Below are 24,647 nucleotides of genomic sequence, written 5' to 3'. Positions count from 1 at the left end.
CCAATTGGTGGCATGCATGCAACCCAGGACGGCCTTGAATGTGGCCCAACACAAATTCGTAAACTTTCTTAAAACATGATGAGATTTATGCAGGAATCTTTTTTCTTTTCTTTCCTTTTTTTCTTTCTTTCTTTTTGCTCATCAGGTATCGTTAATGTTTGTATTTTATGTGTAGCCCAAGACAATTCTTCTTCTTCCAGTGTGGCCCAGGGAAGCCAAAAGGTTGGACACCCCTGTGCTGGAGGACCATTGTAAAATTAAATAAAGCACCTAAACTGTGTGGCATAGCGTCTGACACTCCAGACACTCCAGACAGTTATTCCACAGAGAGTAACCGTAATTCTTGATGCTATCACCATCCTCATTATTAATTGCCTCCTTCAGGAAGCCCATCCTCCCGAGGCTGGCTGAGGCGCCTGCCCACAGGACCCCCAAGGCCTCATGCTTCCCTGTGTCACAGCATTGCCTCTTGAGTCAATTCATTCCCTTTCATTTTTCTTAACTTGTTGCTGATTTTTCCTTGCAAGGGGTATGTGTGATGTAGTAATTATTAAATTTCACTGAGTGTGGCTATTTCCTCCCATTTTACCTGCTAGAATGAACTGAGTCTAGTGCATAGTAGATGCCCAATAAACACTTCTTTATCTTTTCATTATGTCTTCAGGGCAATGGGAAAAGGTGGAAATTAGTGACGGGTTTCTGCTATATTAAGGGTCTGCTAGTCAAAGGGTGGTCCATGGACTAGCAGGAGCCACATGGCCTGGAACCTTATCAGAAATGCAGATGCTCAGGGCCCAGCCTAGACTCTCTGACAAGATCCCCAGGGGACGCTGATCTGTCAAGTCTGAGAAGCACCCCTGAAAGAGGCATTCCTTTCTGAAGAGGCTACTCCCTCCGTAGGCAAGATGACAAATGCCTAGAGCCTTCTGGAGGAGGAGATTCATCCCAGCACTGCTCTGGGAGGGCTGGGATGGAGGTGCAGAGGCTTCTGCTGTGGGCCGAGGGCAGAATGTCCTGGTGAAACCACCACTGGCTTAGAACTCAGAAGAGCTGGGGTTTAAGTACAGCTCCAAGACCAAGAAACTTTGTTACTCTTCCTAAGACATTTAGCTTTCCTGAGCCTCGGTTTTCTCATCTGTAGAAAGGGAGTATTGTCCACAGTATAGATCTGTAAGGAGAAGTAAATTGATTAATAACTACACGCTCCATGTAAGGTGCTGAGGGGAACTTAGAGTTGAAATCTAGCTTGAGGCCTGCCCTGGCACGGGGCTGAGTCATTCTAGAGGAAGGGGCATCCGCTACAGGGCACTCGTTCTAATTTTACAGTCTCCATATAGGTTAGCTGAAGGCCTGAGAATAAAATACCCCCAGTACACTCCTTGATGCATCACAGGAGTTCAACAAATGTAGTCTTGATTCTGAGACAAACATCCTAAGACATTCCCCACCTCTGCCATAGGTTGTTTGGAGGGTCAGACGGGATCACGTGAACATGCTTTGTAAATTGCAGAGTACCTTATATAGCTGCAGTGTTGCTAATGGGGCTTTCACCACACTTCTGAGAATCCACCTATCCTGATGCTTTCCAGCCTGGGGTGGGAAGGTAGAAGCCAAAAAAACAACAGAGTGTTTAACATGTGGTGGTAGTATCATAAGTAGGCAGTGGAAAAAAGCAGAGGTGATTGGAAAGTGAATCGATAGTAGAGCAGAGAGGCTTGCAAAGGACTACCACGGTGGTTCTCCAGGCTTGCAACAAAACACCACCACGAAACGCTCCAGGAGAAGTTTCTAGATTTCAGTGCATTGTTCTGATGCACACTGCACTACATCAGTATTGAAAACTAGTGAATGGGGCCGGGTGCAGTGGCTCAAGCCTGTAATCCCAGTCCTTTGGGAGGCCGAGGCAGGCAGATCACGAGGTCAGGAGTTCGAAACCAGCCTGACCAACATGGTGAAACCCTGTCTCTAAAAAAAGCACAAAAATTAGCTGGGCGCAGTGGCGCATGCCTGTAGTCCCAGCTAGTTGGGAGGCTGAGGCAGGAGAATCGCTTGAACCTGGGAAGCGGACGTTGCAGTGAGCCGAGATTATACCACTGCACTCCACCCTGGGCAACAGAGTAGACTCTGTCTCAAAAAAAAAAAAAAAAAAAAAAAAAAAGAAATAAAAACTAGTGGATGACCTAGGAGTCTGGAAACCTGCATGCTTTGCTTTTAACTACCTGCGGAAGACATCTAACCTTCCTGGGATTTAGTCTCTTTACCGCTAAATATCCTGGGATAAAAATGCCTCTTTTCCCTTGATAGCACCTCACCGAATAAATGGTTTTGCATCTCTCAGATGCACGATATTTATTAATTGTTGGAGTACACACGCTACCTCTTGCCTTTCTAATGATGATGGTGGCTGCTCCTGCCAGGACACACGCAGAGCTCTCTGCTTGCTGACTTGTTTCGGCAGCCAGACTGATTGAGATGCAGTGTATTCATAAAACTGTCTCTGTTGATGGAGTGGAAGAAGCAAAAACGACCAGTTGCAGAGAACAAGGAAAATAAACCCAAACCGTGAATGTCACAGAACCATAAAACCCAAGAGGGCTGTATTTCCAAACATGACACAGCCCTGGCTTATGACTTTAGACAAGGAAAGAAAAAGCAAAGATGACTTCTAAAGTCGGTCCTCGTGCTGTATGGCTGTAGCCTACACAGCGAATAAGTGTGGGCTAAATAAATACACCTCTAGCCTCTCTTCTCACCACCACAAATGAACTTTTTTTTTTTTTTTTTTTAATTGAGACGGTGTCTCTCTCTGTTGTCCAGGCTGGAGTGCAGTGGTGCGATCTCAGCTCACTGCAACCTCTGCCTTCTGGGTTCAAGCAATTTTCACGCTTCAGCCTCCTGAGTAGCTGGGATTACAGGTGCTTGCCACCACACCCAGCTAATTTTTGTATTTCAGTAGAGATGGGGTTTCACTATGGTGACAAGGCTGGTCGCCAACTCCTGACCTCAGGTGATCCACTCATTTCAGCCTCCCGAAGTGCTGGGATTGCAGGCGTGAGCCACCACGCCCAGCCACAAATGAACTTTTTAATCAGCACCTGCTGTAGAGGCCCATTTGTAACTGCTGCTGTATCGACGGTTACTTGTCAATGAGCACAGCACTTAGTGCCTAATGAATAAACGTGATGCAAGATTTTCTCAGTCATTTGCCAACTGATTACAGTGAGTGGGAATTACTTATCTCCTTTAATTACTTAACCTTAGATATAGGTACTGCACCTGAAGATATAAAGGGCCTATTGGCAGTATATTTGGAACAGAAATGAGAGTCCAGCATCATTAATCTACTAAATCAGATTCCCCTTGGCTGCAAAAAAGAGCTTAACAGGGGCTCCATCAGTTCGTTCAGAACACCAGGCCTGCCTAGGGATGATCACGTTGCCTGGCGTTTTGCCTTGGTCAAAGGCAAAATGTGCTGACTGACCCCTTGTGGTGAGAGGGATGATGTCGAGGGAAACAAGAGTAATGAAAAAATGTTATTTTTGTGAAATGTCCCAAACCTAGCTTTCCCTTCCAAGCCAGGTCAGCATGTGAAAACCACAGCAGACACCTGGTCTTTGTGAGGACCGTCCTCAGATCTGGAATCATAACCTCAAGGGCCATGAGAACATACACAACCCTGGCACCCTCAGCTGACTTAGTTTCAGAGCCACTTTCCACAAAGAAACATTAATTTTTTAAAAAACATTTTTACTAGACAAATAATAATTGTAGCTATTCATGGGATGACATTTTGATACATATTTGTAATGTGGGACGATTAAATCAGGCTAATTAACAAATCCATCACCTTACATACTTACCACGTTTTGGCAGTGAAAACATTTAAAATCTTCTGTCTTAGCAATTTTGAAATATACAATGCATTATTAAATGTACCCTGGGAAAATGGTCATGAGTAGGGAAGGACTAGAGATGACAGTCACTCTCCAGCTAACAGTCATTTAGGCATGTCACCCTTGCAGGGCATGTAATTCAGTTAGTTTTTTTTTTTTTTTTTTCAATAAAATTACACATTATTAATTGCCAGGGAACTGCTCTCTTTGCTTTTTTCTTCTTTTTTTTTGAGACGGAGTCTCGCTCTGTCACCAGGCTGGAGTGCAGAGGTATGATCTCGGCTCACTGCAACCTACACCTCCCGGGTTCAAGCATTTCTCCCGCCTCAGCCTCCTGAGTAGCTAGGACTGCCGGCATGCGCCACCATGCCCAGCTAATTTTTGTATTTTTAGTAGAGATGGTTTCACTACGCTGGCCAGGAAGGTCTCGATCTCTGGACCTCGTGATCCGCCCACCTCGGCCTTCCAAAGTGCTGGATTACAGGTGTGAGCCACTGCACCCAGCCCAGGGAACTGCTCTCAAAGAGTGAAAATGATAGATGTCCTCCTAATCATGGAACAAACACCTGTTGAGAGGATCCATAAATATTTTGTAAAAAATAATAAATCACCTAAATAAAAGCACATGATATGGTTTACGTCTGTAGCCATGAACTGGTGCTGCTGCTCCTAGGGAGACCGGAAGAGAAGAGTGCCCTTCAATTGATCACTGTGCGGTTGAACCTGGGCCTTCTGCAGGACAGGCATAAAGGAGGGTGAGACGTGCAGAGACGGGGAGATGAAAGGAACATTCATTCATCCAAGAGGACAGGGAATGGAATCAAAGTCACCACGTCCTCAGGGTGAGCATCAACACATTCATCTGCTCTCAAAACAGGAGATACACATATGAAGTTTGAAAGTAAACTGAGATCATATAAAAGAAAATACTGAGCTGGGTGTGGCCGATCTCACCTGTAGTCCCAGTTACTTGGGAGACTGAGGCAAGAAGATTGCTTGGGCCCAGGAGTTGGAGATCAGCCTGGGCAACATGGCGAGACCTTGTCTCTAAAAAATTTTTTAAAACTTAGCCGGGAGTAGTGGTGCATGCCTATAGTCCCAGCTACTCGGGAGGCTGAGGTGTGGTGGTCATTTGAGCCAGGAATTTGAGGATGCAGTGAGCTATGATTGTGCCACTGCACTCCAAGCTGGACAACATAGTGAGACTGCATCTCAACATACACTCCCCCAAACCATACATATATATATATATATATACACACACACACACACACACACACACAGAGCTATTAAGAGGTAGAATATTCATGGTGATGGTGTAAGTTCAAGCTAGATCCATAAATACTTTAAAGGGAAAACAAGGATGGCTGCAGCTCATCTCTTACCTTGCATCTCTTGGATGCAGGATGATATTTATTCACTGTTGGAGGTCACACTCGTATGTTTTGCATTTACAATGATGTTAATGGCTGGTCTGTCTGTAGTTGGTGTGTGTAAGAGCATGCCTGTTTCCTTTCAAAATTCTTAGTGCACGGCCTGAGACCTAGGGCTGGACCATGAGTTTGACCAATATGGGTGACTGTCATGTTCTAACTGCTACTCTTAGAAGGGGTCGCTTTTACATCTAGGTTATCACTTTTCCTTCAAACACTACAGAACACAGGGGAATAGGTTTCATTTATGGCAGAACTTAGAACTAGAGAACATTTTGCTAACTCCCCTAAAATGCAAGTATTCTGCTATGAAGATACAGGCAAAAGACCAACAAACTCCTCCTTCAGCAGCAAGGCTTCTCTCCCTGCATTAGCTAAGGACTCAGCAGGCAACACATCAGATTAAATCCCTGCCCTCATGAAACTGACCCCTGGGATGTTTAGAAAAAATCCAAGAGGAAGGAAGCTTGGTGCCCTTTGCAATTTCATGTTGATGTTGGATATGCCCCAGTTAATTTATACATCCAGTTATAAATCCATCCAACAGCATTACTGTCCATCTTATTCACAGGAACATTGAGGAGACATGCTTGGCTGAAATCAAGCAATTGTTGCTAAAAAGTGCAAAAAAGATGTTCACTTCCTCCTACAAAGTTATATCCTTCCTCGTGGCATTCACGGCTCTCCACAGTTTCACCACTATCAACTTTTCAGCCCCAATTTTCCTTACTACACCACAAGAATCCTACATCCCTGCTGACTGGACTATTTGCTATTTCTTGAACATAATGAGCCTGTACCCATGTTCCTGTGTGTCCTTTGTGTCTTGTTTAAAAACAACCTCCTCCTCCAATCCTACCTGTCAAAATCCTACTCATCTTTAAGGCTTGTCTTAAATAAATCCTCCTCAGTAATGCTTTTTCTTGATTCCTCCCAAAGGATTTGACCTCTTATACTTGAATTTCTTTAGAGCCATGTTTACATCTCCTCCTATTAAACACTTTCTGTAGCTTATCACAGCCTGCAGCTCCTCCCGCTGATGGCCTTAACCATTTTTGTACACTGTATGACAGCTGGCAGAGCACCTTGCACATAGCAGGCACTGAAAACACAAGTGCCGAGTGAATTAAATCTCCAACCTAGCAGTGCTAAAAAAAAAAGACAGGTATTTTGCTATGATCTTTGCCCAGGTTATAGAAATCAGAGCAGAAAGCATCCTTTAAAAAGTGTTTTAATCAACAGATAGTCCTTGTATGCACTACAGAGAAAAACTTCTGCATTTTGAGAACAGAAACAAGACTGGAAAAACATGGAGAAATGGGTAGAAAAGTGAGTATAAAAAGTAAATGCAGCTAACTCCCCCATTCTTTCTGTGTTGTTTCCATTTTTTATTTGTCGTATGAGTTTTGACATCTTAAAAACCTTTCTGGCTGGGGAGACTGTCCCTCCTGGGGCTGGCCAATTCTCAGAGTTAGCAAGGGCCAAGCCAGGAGCAGCCCTCTGATATGCAAATGCACCAGTCCAGAGCCAGACTTCCTCTATCAGGCCTGTCCACCCCAGGATGCATTATTCCTCTGCCTTAATCATCCCATGGCCAGGTACCTGGCAACTAGTATAGCTTAGAGCCTGCTGACATTATGCAAACTAGCCATTCCTAAAGTGTTCAGTCTGCCCTGCTTTGCCTTTCTGCAGAACCCGCAACAATGGCTCTGGCCTCAGCTTTCCCCTCTCCTTGCTTTCTGCCTCCTGACCACCCTGAGGCTTCCCCATGCACCCTGTGTGGTGAGCTGTTTCTCCCGTCTCTAGGGCCTGTGATTATAATAAACCTTATGGCTGCACTTGACTGACCATCTCATAAAGAACACAGAACACCTTCAACGTATCAGTTACCAAGAGAGTGTAAACTTTAAACCTCTGAGACTTCTATGCAAACTTCATTTTTTTCCATTTAAAGGCATAAAGTCCAAGTTCACAGTGGTCTAATCTTTGGTTTTACTGCGCTGGGATTACTGGGAAGGCAGGCAGGGGCAGAGGCAGAAGTAGCCAGGTGGTTCTGGAGGGTTGGAGAGGAGGACGTGGAGGGTGGGGAATGTGGGGATCAATGGGGGTGAGAGAGCATCAGAGAAAAACAGAGACACATAGTGAAATTACGCAGCAGCATGTGACTGTAGAACAGTGAAAACGCCCACAAAACCAGAGAGACAGCTATAACCAGGAATATTGGTCAAGCATGGAGACAGGATCCCCATGACACAGGTACACATGCTGGAGCTGAAAATAACACAGGGCATGGACACCGTTTGTCAGTCTAAGTTGTGGTAGCAAATACTTTGGTAACATTGAAACGAGCAGACAACTAAGCTCTGAGAATATATTAAGTTTCCTTGTGTTTTGAATTCTAACCACTGTGCAAATAAGTCCTGGGTAGGTGTGTATTATCACTTGTTTTTAAGGATAAGCCTCAGTTTCCTTTCTTTGCTGAAGTGTCAGTCATCTCTAATGTGGTCAGATGCTTCCCACATGATTTGCCCCGCCTCCTGACTCTTACACAAACTGTCTCCTTTGGGTCTGTTCTTTGAAACCCGACCCAACTGAACTCAGATCCTCCTCTTTATAACCAAGTGCCTTGAGTATATGACTAATTTTTGAAGAACTAGATAATTTTTGTCCTTGAGTCATGCTATTGTGTACCCCCAACCCCTAAATTCATCTGTTGAAACCCTCACCCTCAATGTGACTGTATTTGGAGTAAGGAGGTAATCAAGGTCAAATGAGGTCATGAAGATGGAACCCTAATATGATAAGATTAATGTCCTTATAAGAAGAGACATCAGGCCGGGCTCGGTGGCTCAAGCCTGTAATCCCAGCATTTTGGGAGGCTGAGGCGGGCAGAACACTTCAGGCCAGGAGTTCAAGACCAGCCTGGCCAACATGGTGAAATCCCACCTCTATTAAAAAAAGATACGAAAATTAGCTGAGCGTGGTGGCACAAGCCTGTAATCCCAACTACTCGGGAGGCTGAGGCAGGAGAATCGCTTGAACCCAGGAGACGGAGGTTGCAGTCAGCCGAGATCATGCCACTGCACTCCAGCCTGGGCGAGCAGAAACTGTTAAAAAAAAAAAAAAAAAAAAAAAAAGAAGAAGAAGAAGAAGAGATATCAGAGATCTCTTTCTCTCTCCCTGTTATGTGAGAACATAGCGAGAAGGCAGCTGTCTACAGACAACAAAAGAGATGTCACTAGAAACCGAACCCTATGGACCTTGATCTTGGACTTTCCAGCCTCCAGAACTAAGAAAAATACATTTCTGCTGTGTAAACTACCCAATCTACATTCTTTTGTTGTGGCAGCCCAAGCAGAATAATACAACTTATAAAAACAAAGGAGCAGATTTTCTAACTTCTTAAGCAGATTAAAACATACAAAGCTAAAACACAAAGAAAGCTGATGGTTTTTTAAGATTTGGGAATAGGCTGGGTAAAGTGGCTCATTCCTGTAATCCCAGCACTTTGGGAGACAGAGGTGGGCGGATCACTTGAGCCCAGGAGTTCCAGACCAGCCTGGGCAACTTGGTGAAATTCCTTCTCTACAAAAAATACAAAAATTAGCCAGGCGTGGTGGCATGTGCCTGTAGTTCTAGCTACTTAGGAGGCTGGGGTGGGAGGATCGCTTGTGCCTGGGAGGTGGAGGCTGCAGTGAGCTGTGATTGTGCTACTGCACTCCAGACTGGAAGACACAGTGAGACCCTGTCTCAAAAACAGAAAAGAAAAAAAAAAGGTGGGGGGGAGGGAATCTTGGTGGAGACAGTATAAACAAATGGTTATAAATTAGGATTCTGGAGTCAAACAAAATAGGTTCATGCTTATCTGTCACTTACTAGCTAAGTACCTATGATCAAGTCCTTTAATTTCTCCAAATTTCACGTTCATCTGTGAAAAGAGGTAATAATGATAACAGTATCAAAGAGTATGTGGTAAAGTTCTCAAAAAAGGCTAACTGCCATTATTATTACCCAAATGTGAACATCTGACTATGAAGTCCAACTAAATTGATTTATCCTTCTTCAACTGGCATGCCGGGGCACCTGCCACAGGTACCTTATGCAGAAGGCATAGGTTATTCGTGCGGCATTGAACATCTGACTTCTGAAGCCAGGATGCCACGGATAAGTGATCGATGATGACTTAAAGAGGTAGGAGACAGTGGCTTTTGCCTTCATCACCCTTTTGGGGTCATCCATCACTGCAAGGATTCCAAGAAGGATGCATTTCACTTCAGATCACATTCATTACACGACAAGCTCTGTCGGACACTGTACTTCTAGAAACAAAGGAAATGGATGCCCAACAACTCCTGGCCCCGTATCACATGCTGTTGCATGGCTGATGTTGGAGGAGGTGAGATGGAAGGAGATGTTAACAAGAAACGAAGCAAGACAGACAGGGAGAGGGAGAGAACTCTCCGCCTGGCTGATGAACAGGACAAATTTGTAAGACAAATACTCTCCAAATTAATTACGTTTTCCTGATAAAGTGGAAGCAAATGCCACAGTAGAGGTATTTCTGCATGACTTTCCCTGGCTGTGAACTTGGAAGTAGTTCCAGTTCAGGCTCGCATTTCCTCCAGCATTCTACCAGACCATTAGCCACTGTCACTCCCCATTAGTCACGCCTGGTGTCTTTCAATTGTCCTGTGTTTCCTTTCAAACATGTCAACAGAGCAGCAGACACTGAGAACAGACTAAAACTCATGAGTCTCAATTTACAGTTCTAGAATTCTTAGTTTATTAATTCCCTCTGACATGGCCCAGATGTCTTCAGAGCAATTAGTAACGGAACAGGGTTAATGTAGCTACCTCATGGTGCTGCAGATTCATTATGACTGATTGCTCACTTATAAAAATTAAGCAAGTCTAATTGAGTTTAAGCCCAAAAGGATAGCACTAGATTTGCAGGCCACGAATTTCTCTACCTGTCTTGCTTTATCATGTTTAAGAGGTTACCACGTACTACAGAGTAAGGATATTAGCTTTTTGTGTATTTTTATTCATTTGATCCAAGCTGTACAGAGGTGAAGTATATAGATAATAGAGTCTACTCTCTCAGGAAAGGACCAGGGAAGCCAGAGAGATGGGGCCAATTGAGATATCTTCCGTCTCTCACATGTAAAGAACCGTGTAGATACCAGGCTACCTGAGCTCCTGGGCTCATAGATGAAACTCAAGTTTGCCTCCATTAATGAGATAACTAGATAAATGAGAGGTGTTGTTAGTTAAGAAATTCTGCTGACTCTTCTTTTTGCAATGTCATATCTACCGGTCTGCTCTCTCTCTTCTCACTGATAATCAGTCAGATGCTTGTTAGCTCATATTTCAATGATTGGAGTATTGGAATATTTCAATATTCTCCCTGGCTCAGATCAGTCCATTTAACTGATCTGACTTTGGAGTATGTGGCCCAGAGCTGGCCTCGGTGGTGGCTTCTCTGATAGGCCTTCAACCTTTCTGCTCATCCTACATGGTGATCCAAGAAGATCTCTTAAAGATTAGTTTTCATCAAATCACTCCTCTGCTCAAAAACCTCCAAAGTCTTTTCACTGCGTAGGGATTAAAATCTAAATCTTTTTATGCCTTTTTCTAGTGAGTCCCGTCTCTCAGTATACCTCAGAATGAAGCTTCCATCCCTGTTCAGCCAACTCTTCAACAACCCAAAATATTGCCACCTCTGAGGCTTTGTCTAGGGTCTTCTTTCCTGGAATACTCTTCCCTCACTTTCTATAAACGTCATTCATGCTTGAAAAGTCAGTTCAAGCTTCAGACTTCTCTTTATCAGACTGCATTGAACTGCAAGCGTTACTGCTAACAGTAGTTATGTTAGTACTCTCTCTGTGTATATATGTATTCATTAAACCAGGGGTCCCCAACCACCTGGGCCACGAACCTGTACTGGTCTGTGGCCTATTAGGAACCGGGCCGCACAGCAGGAGGTAAGGGGCAGGCGAGTGATCGAAGCTTCATTTGTATTTACAGCCACTTCCCATTGCTCACCATTACCTCCTGAGCTCCGCCCCCTGTCAAATCAGTAGCAGCATTAGATGAGCGCGAACCCTATTGTGAACTGCACATTCGAGGAATCCAGGTTGCATGTTCCTTATGAAAATCTACAGGCCGGGCGCGGTGGCTCACGCCTGTAATCCCAGCACTTTGGGAGGCCGAGGCGGGCAGATCACGAGGTCAGGAGATCGAGACCATCCTGGCTAACACGGTGAAACCCCGTCTCTACTAAGAAATACAAAAAACTAGCCGGGCAAGGTGGCGGGCGCCTGTAGTCCCAGCTACTTGGGAGGCTGAGGCCAGAGAATGGCGTGAACCCGGGAGGCGGAGCTTGCAGCGAGACTCCGTCTCAAAAAAAAAAAAAAAAAAAAGAAAATCTACTGCCTGACGATCTGTCACTGTCTCCCACCACCCTTACATGGGACTGTCTAGTTGCAGGAAAACAAGCTCAGGGCTCCCACAGATTCTATATTATGGTGAACTGTATAATGATTTAATTATATATTACAACGTAATAATAATAGAAATAAAGTGCACAATAAATGTAATGCACTTGAATCATCCCGAACTAATCTCTCCCACTCCACCTCCGGTCGGTAGAAAAATGGTCTTCCACAAAACTGGTCCTTGGTGCCAAAAAGGTTGGGGACAGCTGCATTAAACTGTTATATATTCCTATCTACTTTGATACTTATTACAGCATTCCGCCTATTGTAGATATGCTGAATAAATATGTATTAATGTAGGGGCTTATTTTGTACAATGTTTAATCTTTCTTAAGGGAAATTTGACATCAAAGCCTTAAAGGGTGCATAATCTTTGACTCAACAGTTCTTATTTTAGAAACAAATTAAAGAAAACTCAGAACAGCTTATGAAGATATATGCAGGCTGTTGCAGTTGTTTGCTGTTGTGGTTTAACAATAAGGAAGATGGAAAAGCCTTAAGGGGTCAGTCAAGTAAACCCTGATCCATCCAAGCAGCTAATAAAATCATGTCGTGGAATACTTACTAACATGAAAATCACTTTACAACATATCATCAAGTACAAAAAGCAGGTGACAAAACAATACGTACAGCAACATTCAATTTTTATTCAATAGACAGACAGATGGACAGTGGATATTCCCTAGAAGCAGACCTATGGGACCTTTTCTCCTTTGTAGTTTTCTGTGAATTTCAATTTTTGGACACCGGACTAAAGTGTTATTGATATGTTAGACGGTTCCGTTAGATGGAAATTTGCTCTTTCAAGCCATACACATCTGACATGGATGGACATATAAATTAATAGATTAGTTTGACATGAGCCCATGTCTAAGATGGACTCTTATAGAACTTAGTATCACATGAAAGACAGCCTGCTATGGAAACAACATTAGCCAAACTTGGAGTTGAGAAACAGCATTGATTGTGCCTCTATTACAGAATTCCTGTCAGCCCTGGAAGTCACTTATTTTTCTTGAACCTCAGTGTTTTTCCTATAAGATAGGTGAATATTTTTCCCTAATTCCGCCCCCATTACATGTTACCAAATGGTATAGTGATGACCTAGGTATTATTTGTCAAAATACCGAACACTTTTTAAAAAGGCAGTCAGTCAGCATCAGGTGAAACTACGATCAAAGTTGGAGAAATGACCCTCTGAAATCTTTTAATCTCTGATTATAGCACAGCCTTAAATCACAAAGTGGTATCTAATTCATGTGCCAAAGTGCAGTGAAGTATAGTTTCACTGAGTGCTCAATTTAATACCTGCGGATACATTCATTAAGTAACACTTCAAAAACACTGCAAAGTATGCGTGCAATCATTTTAGGACAACATTGCTAAGCTTACTCTTCTTTTAAAAGTATTTACCACATAATTTTCAGATTGTCTTTTTTTTTCCCCTAGGAGAACAGAACTGACATGAATTTTAATGGGAGAAATACACTGGGCTTCAGGTCCATAACTTAAAGACAAAAAATTTAAAACCTTGACAAACTCATATGAAGAAGGCACTATTCTTCATCTTTGCAAAAATGTTGACATTGAATCGACTTCACCTAGATGAGCAAACAATCTTGAATCAGTCACTTAAATACAATGTACACATTTACAGATACACATGACTGAAAGCCCTTGGCATATGGCTGGGAGGTGGATATCAAATGCTGCTTGACACAAAAACACAAACCCTGGTCATGACTGCAGATATCAAGACACACACACAGAAACACCCAAACATCCCACAGGGCAACCTCCCCAGAGAGCTGCCTTCAGGCCTCAGTTAAAAGAACAAGAGAAAAAGAAAATCCCTTGAAGGGAAGGAGGGACTGCTTGCCCCAGAAGACGTCTGCACTCACCTGTTAAGTGGTTGGCAATCCTGGTAGTGGGTTTGGGAGGCAGGGCCGGGGGCTGCTTGAGAAGGGGCAGCTGCTTCACTGGGGTCTCTTCATGGTCTCCAGGGAAAGCAGCAGGTTTTTTGGGGGGCAGTAGCAGGACTGGTTTGGCTGAAGGATCTTGGGACAGGAGGACTCCAGATTCACTGGCAGAGGGACTCTCTTCAGACACTGAGGGGACAACCACATGATACACAGGAGACATTACACAAACGCAGTGCAGGTGGGGCCAGCGGAGAACACAGGACAGGGACTCGGGTTGGCAACACAGCAGAGCACTGATGCTTCCAGGCCGCCACGCATGTGTAGAGAGCTACAGCAAGGACACCAGAAATCCAGTGAAGCAGGAGGGACAGATAGAGGAGGCAGAGGAAAAGAGAGGGTAGAGGCAGGAAGAGCAACAGGAAGAAAGAGGAGGATGTTTTCTCAAACCATCAAACACTTCACCATTTCAAACTCAGCACTGATCATACAAATCCTACGCATGCTCTAAGATGCGACTCATGGAGCATAGTAGGAATCACCAGGGTGGCCAGTGCAGAAGGCCCAGGGTGCAGAGCCCCTCTAAACCAAACCAGAACTGAATGCCAGCACCCTCGCTGGGGCCTGCTTGCCCTTTGCTGAGGGGCAAGAGGGAGTGGGTTCAAACAAGTGGAGGGGCTCGGTTTTGTCCACTGGGTCTGCTCTGTCTCTGCTCTCAGATCTGCAACACTGGGTACAGATGACAGCCTGGAATGCTGACACCACACAGGCTGCACCCCCAGGCGCTGGACGGCTGTTCCTCCAGGTTCTGGAGTGCCCGGCGCTGAGCAGCAGCCTCTCAGCCCAAATTCTGTAGTTTTAGCAACAGCATCCTGCCCCTGCCAGCTCCCGTAAACTTTGACGAGGCAAAGCATGCTTTAAGTCAACCTTTTAATCTTCCACTTTCCTCTCTCTTCTTGCTCACCACAACTATAGTTTTCTTTTGTCAATTCCTCCATTTCTCTTTGCACTGCATTGGACCCGCCTCTTCCTTTCCTTCATGGGGGAACCCCTGACTGGCTTTTGTGAAGAGCTGTCATTGGGTGGTGGCACACACCTTCCTACCATGCAGGTAGCTTGGCTGATGACAGAGTGAAACCCTGTGATTCTGCTGGAATGACAGATTTTTACTATAACAATCAAATCCATCTGACTTCAGTGTCACAAGGAAGCCTGGATTACTTTTTAAAATGCACAGCTTTCACTGGGAAACCCTCCCTGGGGTAGGAGGGTGTAACTCCGCTGCATCTCCTCTCACCTCCCGCCACAGCCTCAGTGAGAAAGCCTGTAAGGAACTCCTCCCCTCCCCAACCTCCTTCCTCCTCCCGGATCAGGTGTTCTGTGCGGCACCAAAGCCCTGCACAAATTCCTCATGAGCACTATATTCTCCTGTCTCAGGGACACTATTATTATCAATGCGGCACACAGTGATGGAGCAGTGACTCACCAGGTCCCACGGCAAAGCATGGGAATTAACACTGTGAAACCCCATCCCTCCCACCCTCCCACGTCACTGCTTGTGGATGTGGATTTTGCACATGATGAGGAGAAAGGCCTTCTACTTATATGCTGGATACTGCAAGAGGTTCCTCCTTCCAGACTCATCTCCTGACAAGTACCACTGCTCCCTAGCTGTCAGGAGGGACCTATTTTGGGGCAAATTAGGACCACTCTGCAAACCTTCTGAGAAAATGAGTATTGGCCACTCAGCCACCTTTGGACCAAAGAAGGAGATGACAGTCAGATGGCATCAAAAATCAGCTATCGGCAGGATACAATTCAATCAGTAAATTATATACAATTTAATTGACAATTAAATTAATTGACTATATACAGTAAATTGATACAAGTATTATCTGGCATACTGGGATGAAGACTAAAGGACCTTTCAAACAGAAGAATTAGATATGTATCTTATAGAAATGTAGGATTCCTCAGCTTTATCTTAACAGAGATGAGTGTTAAAAAACAAAATAAAAATATTTTAAATCATTAATGTTACAAAAATAAGCCATCTCTTCTTTAAAGAGATGAAGGTAATAGTTTTTTAAACACTGTAGAATAATAAGTGTAAATATATTCAATTTTAAAAAATACGCAGTATGTACTAAAAGCTAATCTGTTTTACTAAATTTCCAGATCCTTATGCTCAGGATAGTCCAAAATAGTATTCCAAGTCCAGCCGGGCCAAAGATCCCTGGTGTCTGGCTGGACGTGGTGTCTGGGACCCGCTCTACAATCCTGCCAGGGGGCATTACCTGGCCCATCCATGATGTCTGACGGTTGGAGCACCTCATATGAGCAGGGCTCCCGGGGCATTGGGACTGGCTCCATTTCGGACAGCGCAGGCAGAGACAGCTGGCTGGAGCTCAGGGACTGCCCATTTTCTAGGGAGTCCTCTTCATTGGATATGGAAAGTTCCCCATCTGTCAGAGAGAAAAGGAGATTGCAGAGTTAGACAATGTCTGCCTTTCAAGAAGGAGTGATACTTACTGCCTGCTGAGTCTAGATGCTGCTGAACAATCTCTATCAAGGTCAGCCTCTAAAACCAACATCTGTTCTTTTGCTTTTAAGACATTTATTTGATCGTTAGAGATATGTTGTCTAATCATCAGGGCAACAATTTCCAATGGTCTTCAGCATTTTGCCTATTTTCTCTCTGTCCTTCTAGCCTGAATCCATCACATTATCTACGGTTTTTGTTGTTGTTGTTGTTTTGTTTTGTTTTGTTTTGTTTTTTGGTTTTTGTTTTTTTTGAGACAGAGTTTCACTCTTCTTGCCCAGGCTGGAGTGTAATGGCACGATCTTGGCTCACTGCAACCTTTGCCTCCCAGGTTCAAGCAATTCTCCTGCCTCAGCCTCCTGAGTAGCTGGGATTACAGGCGTGCACCACCACGCCCGGCTAATTTTGTATCTTTAGTAGAGACGGGGTTTCTCCATGTTGGTCAGGCTGATCTCAAACTCCCCACCTCAGGTGATCCGCCCCCCTGGGCCTCCCAAAGTGCTGGGATGACAGGCGTGAGCCACCGTGCCTGGCCATTTTCTATGTATTTTTAAAAATAAAAAGTAAATTAACAATTTTTTTTTTTCTCATAATTTCTAAAAACTTGGGAAAAAACTCAGCAGGCCTCAGGGATTGGAAGACCAGGATTGGGAATTCCTACTTGAGGGAGCAAAGGGCTTCACGTCACTCAACAGGCACCAAGGTCCTAGGAAAAACTCATCCCATCTTCTGTTTGCCTCCACCCTCGTCCAATTTCTCTACTAGGGTAAAGGATTAGGACAGCTCTCATCTGCACCTAACAGGCTGCGGCCACCCAGGGATGCTGGGAAGTGCCAGAATTCTCCCGGCATCGACCACCAATCATGCCGCGCAGCGCAGACTTTGATGTTGCTTAAAGCTCAGCAAAACAAGGACCACGGTGCAGGATCAAAGGCTCCCACACAATGGCCATTTGTCAAATCAAAATTCCCCCCGTGTGATTTCATCCTAGCCCAGGGGAGTCTTAGATAACTAGACATTAAAGTCAAATTAATTTTTAAAGAGGACTGAAAGCTGTTCCATCGAGATGAATAAACACCAGATGAAAGACTAAGTTCTGCCGAGTCTGAAACACAGAAAGCAGCAGAGCAATTACCTGACTTAAAACCAGAAGCAAGATGACGACTCGTAGAAAAGAAACAGTGAAGTGACTCCAAGGTGATTCTTGGGTAAATAATCCTTTCCTTTTGCTATGTTCCACCTCTAGTTTAATTTTATATATCAGTGATCTACAGTGGCACAGAATCCCTCCATGGCCCACCCCCCATTAGAGTCGGTCCAATGAATATCTGTTTAACAGAGTAATCAACAAATCAAAAGGCCGGAAATAGCATATGATTCAAGGGCATATGGTGTTTGACCTGAATCTTCTATAAGCATAGAAAAAATATAATGAATGCCAAAAAAAAAAAATCATCTGAAGCTGACAGTGTAAAAGCACCAGCATTTGAAGAGTGTGTGTGTCTTTTTTTTCTTTTTTAAATTCAGCTTTTTTCTATGCCCAAAATGGTAGTAAAAGTTATTATAATTGGGATCAATAATATGATGATTACTCATTAATAAGAAAGCAAAAGCAGTGCAGACTGTAAGCCCATGCAATGGAAAACACAGATGAACTGGAAGTCTTTGGGATGGGAAGGGCTAAGCGTCAGTATGTTGCTATCCCACCATGGATGCTCCCCAGTCTTCTTAACATGCCTTTATGTAGCATGTTCAAACAGATGCCGTGGGAAGTAGCTCTGTTTCAATTTCCCAGTTGGTGGAATAATGATGCAGCTGCCATTCAGCCTAACACACCTCTAGGAAACCACTTTGATTCTTGATGTTCCGAGTATAATAAAAGTCCTGGATGAGACAATCAGAGGGGACAGAGGTCTCAGGGCTCTTGCCAAGTTCTGCTTCTTTGGGAGAAGGATGCAATCGAATGATTGCCATACATTTTAATAGTTAAAAGTACCAGAGAAGCAACATTAGAAAAAAGAGATGTAACTGCAGTCAGATGACTCTAGACTTTCTCCATGAATCCTGGGCTTTGCTGGTAACAGAGAAGCAATATTGCTTGCTCCTCTTGGGACATATTAACTCTTGAAAAATTGGGCTCTCTATAGATTAAAAGTAATGTTGCCAAATCACAAAGGCCCAAACCACTTTGGAGAGGAAATAATCTTGGGAATTCCATTGTTATAATTGCTAAATATACATTTCCTTTGAAAAAGTAAAAACAGGAGAAGAAGGTGTAAGACACTGATCATATCACCACCCTACCTAACAGAAACAGTTTCCTCTTTTTGCACATATATTTCAAGATTGTAATCCTACTGTGAGCCAAATTTTGTGTCTTTCTTCCCCCATACTATTATAAACAGAACGATCATCTTAATGATTCTACTGGATGATTATGTATCGATATTTACTTGGCTAGCTCCCATTTGGTTGGTCACAAAGGGATAGATTTATGCTATTATGAAAAAAATGCAATGAGGACCATCATCCTACATACAATTTTTCTGCAATTAGAATTCTCCCCCATTAGGATAAATTCCAGTAAATGAAATTTTCATGTATTACTATTCCAATGTCGAGTGACACATACATGGATCTTGTGAAATTGTTTTATTAAAGGATTTTCCAATTTACACAATTAGAAGAAATGTACAGACCATACACATTGTTTAGCTTCTGGCAATTTCTTCAACATTAATATTGACAACCATGTTCTGTCTATCTATCTCTATCTATCTATCTATCTATCTATCTATCTATCTATCTATCTATCTCTACCTATCTACCTACCTATCTATCAACCACCCATCCATCCATATATGTAGCTAGTAGAAATAAATGAAAATCATTCAATAAGTACAAATTCATTATTAATATCATTTATGACCAAGGTGGGTAGCAACAAAAGTAAAAACTATTTGACTTGGATTTATTTAAGGATGGAATAATACTGCCACTTTCTTTTTTTTTTTTTTTTTTTTTTTTTTGAGACGGAGTCTCGCTCTGTCGCCCAGGCTGGAGTGCAGTGGCGCAATCTCGGCTCACTGCAAGCTCCGCCTCCTGGGTTCACGCCATTCTCCTACCTCAGCCTCCCGAGTAGCTGGGACTACAGGCGCCCGCCACTGAGCCCGGCTAATTTTTTTTCTATTTTTTAGTAGAGACGGGGTTTCACCATGGTCTCGATCTCCTGACCTTGTGATCTGCCCGCCTCGGCCTCCCAAAGTGCTGGGATTACAGGCGTGAGCCACCGCGCCCGGCCGATACTGCCACTTTCAAGTAATATTTTAAATTTTTTATTATGACATTTTCAAACACACACACACACACACACACACACACGAAACATTAATGTAATGGACCGTATATACCCATCATTAAGCTAAGGAATGATCTGGGAATTCCTAATGCTTGGTAATTCCAAGTGTTATGAATTTGAAGACTAGTCTCTCCACGTCCTGCTAGTATTTATCAGTACTGGGTTTTTTGTTGTTGTTATTGTTGTTGCTATTTGTTTGAGACAGGGGCTCACTCTGTTGCCCAGGCTGGAGTGCAGTGGCATGAACATGGTTTACTGCAGCTTCCATCTCCCAGGCTCCAGTGATACTGTCACCTCAGCCCCCAGAATAGCTGGGACCACAGGCCCACACCACCATGCCCCACTAATTTTTATATTTTTTGTAGAGACAGGGTTTCGCCATGTTGCCCAGCCTGGTCTGGAACTCCTGGACTCAAGCGATCCACCTACCTCGGCCTCCCAAAGTGCTGGGATTACAGGTATAAGCCACTGCGTCCAGCCTACCGATAATGTTTATTAGCATCTTTACCAGCATTTAAAAATTCATATTATTAAAAAAAACCTCCCCAGGAAGAATGCAACTTGCCCGACTAAGGTGAGGCTTAGGCATTTTTTGTATCCCCATCTAGCTAGGTCATCATCATCTTGTTAGTGTGGATGAGACAGTGTTCACTGAGTGCTGGAAATTATGCTGATGTTTTACATAACTTTCTAAAGTTATCTGTGATAATGGCTTTGAAAAATGGTACGCAATAATCTCCAATCACGAACTGCTTCCTACTAGAATTAGTAAAATGCACACAGCAGGAAGAAAGAAGGCAGGACAAGACATGGGTTAAGGCAGTGGTTCTCAAACTGTAGCTGGCATAGCAACCCGCTGGAAGCTATTAAAACACAGATTGCTGGGCTCCACCCCCAGAGTTTCTGACCTAGTAGTTTCTGGGTGAGACTCAAGAATGTGCACATCTAACAAGTCCTTGGGTGATGTTAGTGCTCCTTTTGTTGGTCAGGGTTCCACACTTTGAGAAAACACTGAATTAAGGATAAAGAGTCAAGGAGCCAAGAGAAACTGCAATGTAATTGTGCCTCATCCTGATGAGGTTTAGGGCAGGAAATGCTGGCTGTGTGGCTAACATGGGACAGAGAGTATGAGGAAGCAGGAGGTTGCATTGTCTAACCGTGGATCATGAATATGAATTTGGCACAAAGGACAATGGGGCTGGAGAGAGCAGAAGTGGAAAAGAAAAATGTGTTTCAGAGGCAGACGTGTCTAACAAGGTAGAAGCAGGTTACAGAAGCAGCAGAGAATAGTATGCAGACGTCAGTGTAGGTCAATGTCATAAATTTTAAATCATGAGACATAGAAAGCAATGGATCTAAGATACAGAATTGGCCACCAAGATTGTGCCAGGCTTACTCTCCTTTTCTGGTGAAGCATAAGAAACAAAGATGTTAGGAGAGTCAAAGTTAACACCAAATCAGAGAGAGTGAATAAAATCTTTCAATAGACAAACATCTGTTGATGACAACATGCATCATGTATCAGAAACCTCCAACCCCCAACAACGACCTCACGGAGAAGCCAGAGGTTTGCTGTTAGCTCATTATGATACTCATAGAAACTCATAGAAACAACTGCCCAGTAGGCTACTGCCAGGGCCCTGGAGCTTACCCACACCCCAGCCTGCCTCTCCTCCCATAAGTGAGGCATGAGTCAAACACCTCAAATGGATCTTGTCCAAGTGGCTTAAAAGAATGATTTGTTGCTACGTTATTGTTCTTTGTTTTGCTTTAGGGACACTCCCTGGTTTTGGGGTGATGAATATCAACTTCTGCTCAATTACATTTTCTCAAAGCTCATGGTTAACTGAAGTTGTTTTTTATAGATGACTGTCACTATGGAGAATGGGTGACAGGAATTCTTTCAGGCTCTCATGGGTACCTATGTAACAAAAGTTTCTATTTAAAAATAGATATAAAAATCTGATATGTATATATATACACACACACACACATATACACACACATACATACATACATATATGTGTGTGCATGTCTGTGTGTGTGTGTGTGTGTGTATATATATACATATATATAGAGAGAGAGAGAGAGAGAAACAGACAGATAGACAAACAGACAGTGTCTTGCTCTCAGGGTCTTGCTCCATCACCCAGGCTGGAGTGCAGACTCTACCTCCTAGGTTCAAGTGATCCTCCCACTTCAGCCTCCCAAGTAGCTGGGACTACAGGTGCACACTACCATGCCTGGCTAATTTTTTTTTTTTTTGTAGAAATGGGTTCTTGCTATATTGCCAAGGCTGGTCTTGAACTCCTGGGCTCAAGTGATCCTCCTGCCTCGGTCTCCCAAAGTGCTGAAATTACAGGCATGAGCCACTGTATCTGGTAAAATATTGTATGAAGGAAGGACATTTTGTTCTGAAAAGGCTCAGGGTTCAGGACCCTCTGGAGTTCAGGATTTTTAAAAGTGTCAACTCTAATTCTGAAAAACAAAAGTACATTAATAAATGTAAGCTCACCACTAAATCTGATTTTCTATGATATGAATTATGGTTTATATTTTTGAAAACCCATGTTTAAAATGTATCTCTAGTGAGCTAAGAAATCCTTATTTAATAAATAACCATTGAATGTGACTATGAAAAATTGCTTTATATCTATATATTGAACCAATATGGCAATACATTTCATACAGATCCAAAAACTAAAAATAAAACTTTAAAACCAGAATAAAAAAGTAGGAAAAATAGAATAGTAGAAACAAATGTATATTTACTTATTTATTTATTCAGGTTGTTCAAGAGGGAAGCCAGATGGATAGTTCTGACTTCCTCATAAAACTTTTTGATTTTTAATTTACAAAAGGAAATGCTGTACACCAGATAGAAGAACAAAAGCAGCACAGTGGAAACATATGTGCTACACAGAACTAATAAAAGAACAAACTCTTCCAAGTAGGAACAGTATTTGTTCTGGTTAACAAAAAATCAAGTCCCAGGTGCTACGTGTAAAGTGCAAAACCTTGCTAGGAATTAGAGAAATGCAAATGAAATGACCATGTGAGTGATGTGGATGCATGAAATTGTGTTTGAAATAATGTCAAGTACAAAAGCAGGAATGGAGGACAGTATGCACATGTGGATTACAATGACATGAAAATGAAATATGTGTGTAAGTTGGCAAAGCTCTGAAGTGAATCTGGCATGATATAGAACTTAATGATCATTCACTTTTTTTCCCCTGCAAGATGCTTACATTTATTTTTAAAAATACAAAAACAATTGCATGCTGCCGTGTTGCATTAAAACAATAATAGTTTGGTTAGAGGGGAAACCCATTCCTCATTCCTCTGGTTTCTACTCCGAGACATTTTTCCCACGGCTCCTGATGCTTGCTTACCCTCTTGCCCCTCTCCACTGCTGCCTCTTGCTGGGTATAAGCACTGGCCCCTGTGTCTCCACTGTGGGAGCCAATCCATCCTTTCCCTCCTGCCCTGGACCCATGTTGATTCCAGATTCAGACTTTCCCAGTTGGGGGGTTGATTTGAGGTCAAGGCTGGGGGAGGAGCATGATCAGACCCATCAATGACTTCCTCCAGCCCAGCTTTTGCCAGTGATAAAGGAGATCCCCTACTTTGATCTCCCATTTGTCTTATTTCTCACATGGTTCAGAAACTCAGAGACAGAAGAAGAGTGCTAATAGAGGGCCCCTCAAATCCTTAACAGTCTGGAGACTCAAGGGAAGAGAACGCTTTTTCCACCTCAGGTAAAAAGAAATCGAAGGAGGCATTGACAGGTGATAGAAAGGATGGTGTTAGAAACCATGCTCTCCTGGGGGGCCTGCTAACCTCAGTTAACAGAGGTGTGCTGGTGAGCGCCTCTAATTTATTCTCAGGAGAGACAGGTGGGGTGAAGTGCAGTTGCAGTGGAAAGGAGCCCTTTTATCAGAGCACAGGGAAAGCCCTGTTACCATCCTGGCCATCACTAGGTTGCAACAAGCCACTTAACTTCTGGGAACCTTAGTGTCTGCTCCTTGAAAAGAAAAGGACTGTGTTGGATGATGCCTGACTTCCTTGCAGATCAAAGTATTCTCTGCATGAGGGCTGGAAGAGACGAGAAAAAGCGCCCCCACCCAAACTTGCAAATCATCCTGAAATATCAGATGAGCTAACATAGAACAACATTTTATATTCAGGTTTTCTTTTTCTTGTCTGACATACTGTTTAGACCTATTACAGCAAGAACTAGAAAGTCAATGAATGAATTTCTGCTTTATTGTTGGCTAAATAAAATTTTATATTTTTACTTTTTAAAAACTTGTAAGTAAAGTTTTCACATAGATCTAGAAATGTGTGCTCTGCACAAAAAGCCTCTGTACACAGTAGAGAGACAGGGAGGAAGAAATGAAAGGAGAAAGAAACATTGCTGGAGCATATTCGGTGTCCAGCATTATGTTGGACTTTTTATATATGATAGTAATAATAACAACCTCTGAAACAATATTTCAGAGAACTTACTATGTGCCAGGCTGTGTTTACTCCTTCCTTCCTTCCTTCCTTCCTTCCTTCCTTCCTTCCTTCCTTCCTTCCTTCCTTCCACCCATCCATCGTATGAAGTTAGTACCAAAATCACTCTTATTGTTTAGAGAAAAGTGAACATTAGAAAGTTAAATAACTTGTGTGAAGTCTCTAGCTCAGTAGATGCTGAACTAGTACTATATGGTGAGAGAGAGAAAGAGAGAGAGAGAGAATGTGATTTAACTTAAAATGACTTATTTGGAAATTTTAATTCCTTAAGGATGGCAAGAACAATATAGAATCCTTTATAAATAAGACATGTACTTGTCATTAACAAAACTCAAACTCTCTTAACTGTTAGTCCTTGTAGCAGAGGATAATGAACATCATGAAACCATGACTACATTTATGCTTCCATTGTAAAGAAACGTTATGTAAGTGAAGTGCCATGCGACAATTTTAGACTAAAAATTATAAGAATTAGCTACACTGC

The 24,647-nt window shown here is 43.0% G+C and overlaps 1 protein-coding gene across 21 annotated transcripts in view; it reads right to left on the bottom strand.

The window, feature by feature from the left end:
• The window catches only part of PHACTR1 (phosphatase and actin regulator 1), a 570,508-nt gene that overhangs the window by 88,269 nt on the left and 457,592 nt on the right, over positions 1 to 24,647 (bottom strand). For 11 of the 21 annotated variants that reach the window (XM_007973667.3, XM_007973668.3, XM_038005567.2 and 8 more), the window contains one exon: positions 16,040 to 16,207. In XM_007973667.3, the coding sequence (XP_007971858.1) occupies positions 16,040 to 16,207 (168 nt within the window). Of the gene's footprint in view, positions 1 to 13,724; positions 13,932 to 16,039; positions 16,208 to 24,647 lie in introns of all 21 variants that reach the window. The other 10 variants (XM_007973665.3, XM_007973666.3, XM_073005670.1 and 7 more) reach the window with 1 other exon arrangement.

This window comes from Chlorocebus sabaeus, chromosome 17 (assembly GCF_047675955.1).
Source record: "Chlorocebus sabaeus isolate Y175 chromosome 17, mChlSab1.0.hap1, whole genome shotgun sequence".
Taxonomy (NCBI): domain Eukaryota; kingdom Metazoa; phylum Chordata; class Mammalia; order Primates; family Cercopithecidae; genus Chlorocebus; species Chlorocebus sabaeus.
The sequence above is the reverse complement of the archived record's forward strand: the minus strand, read 5'-3'. Positions and strand labels throughout refer to the sequence as shown.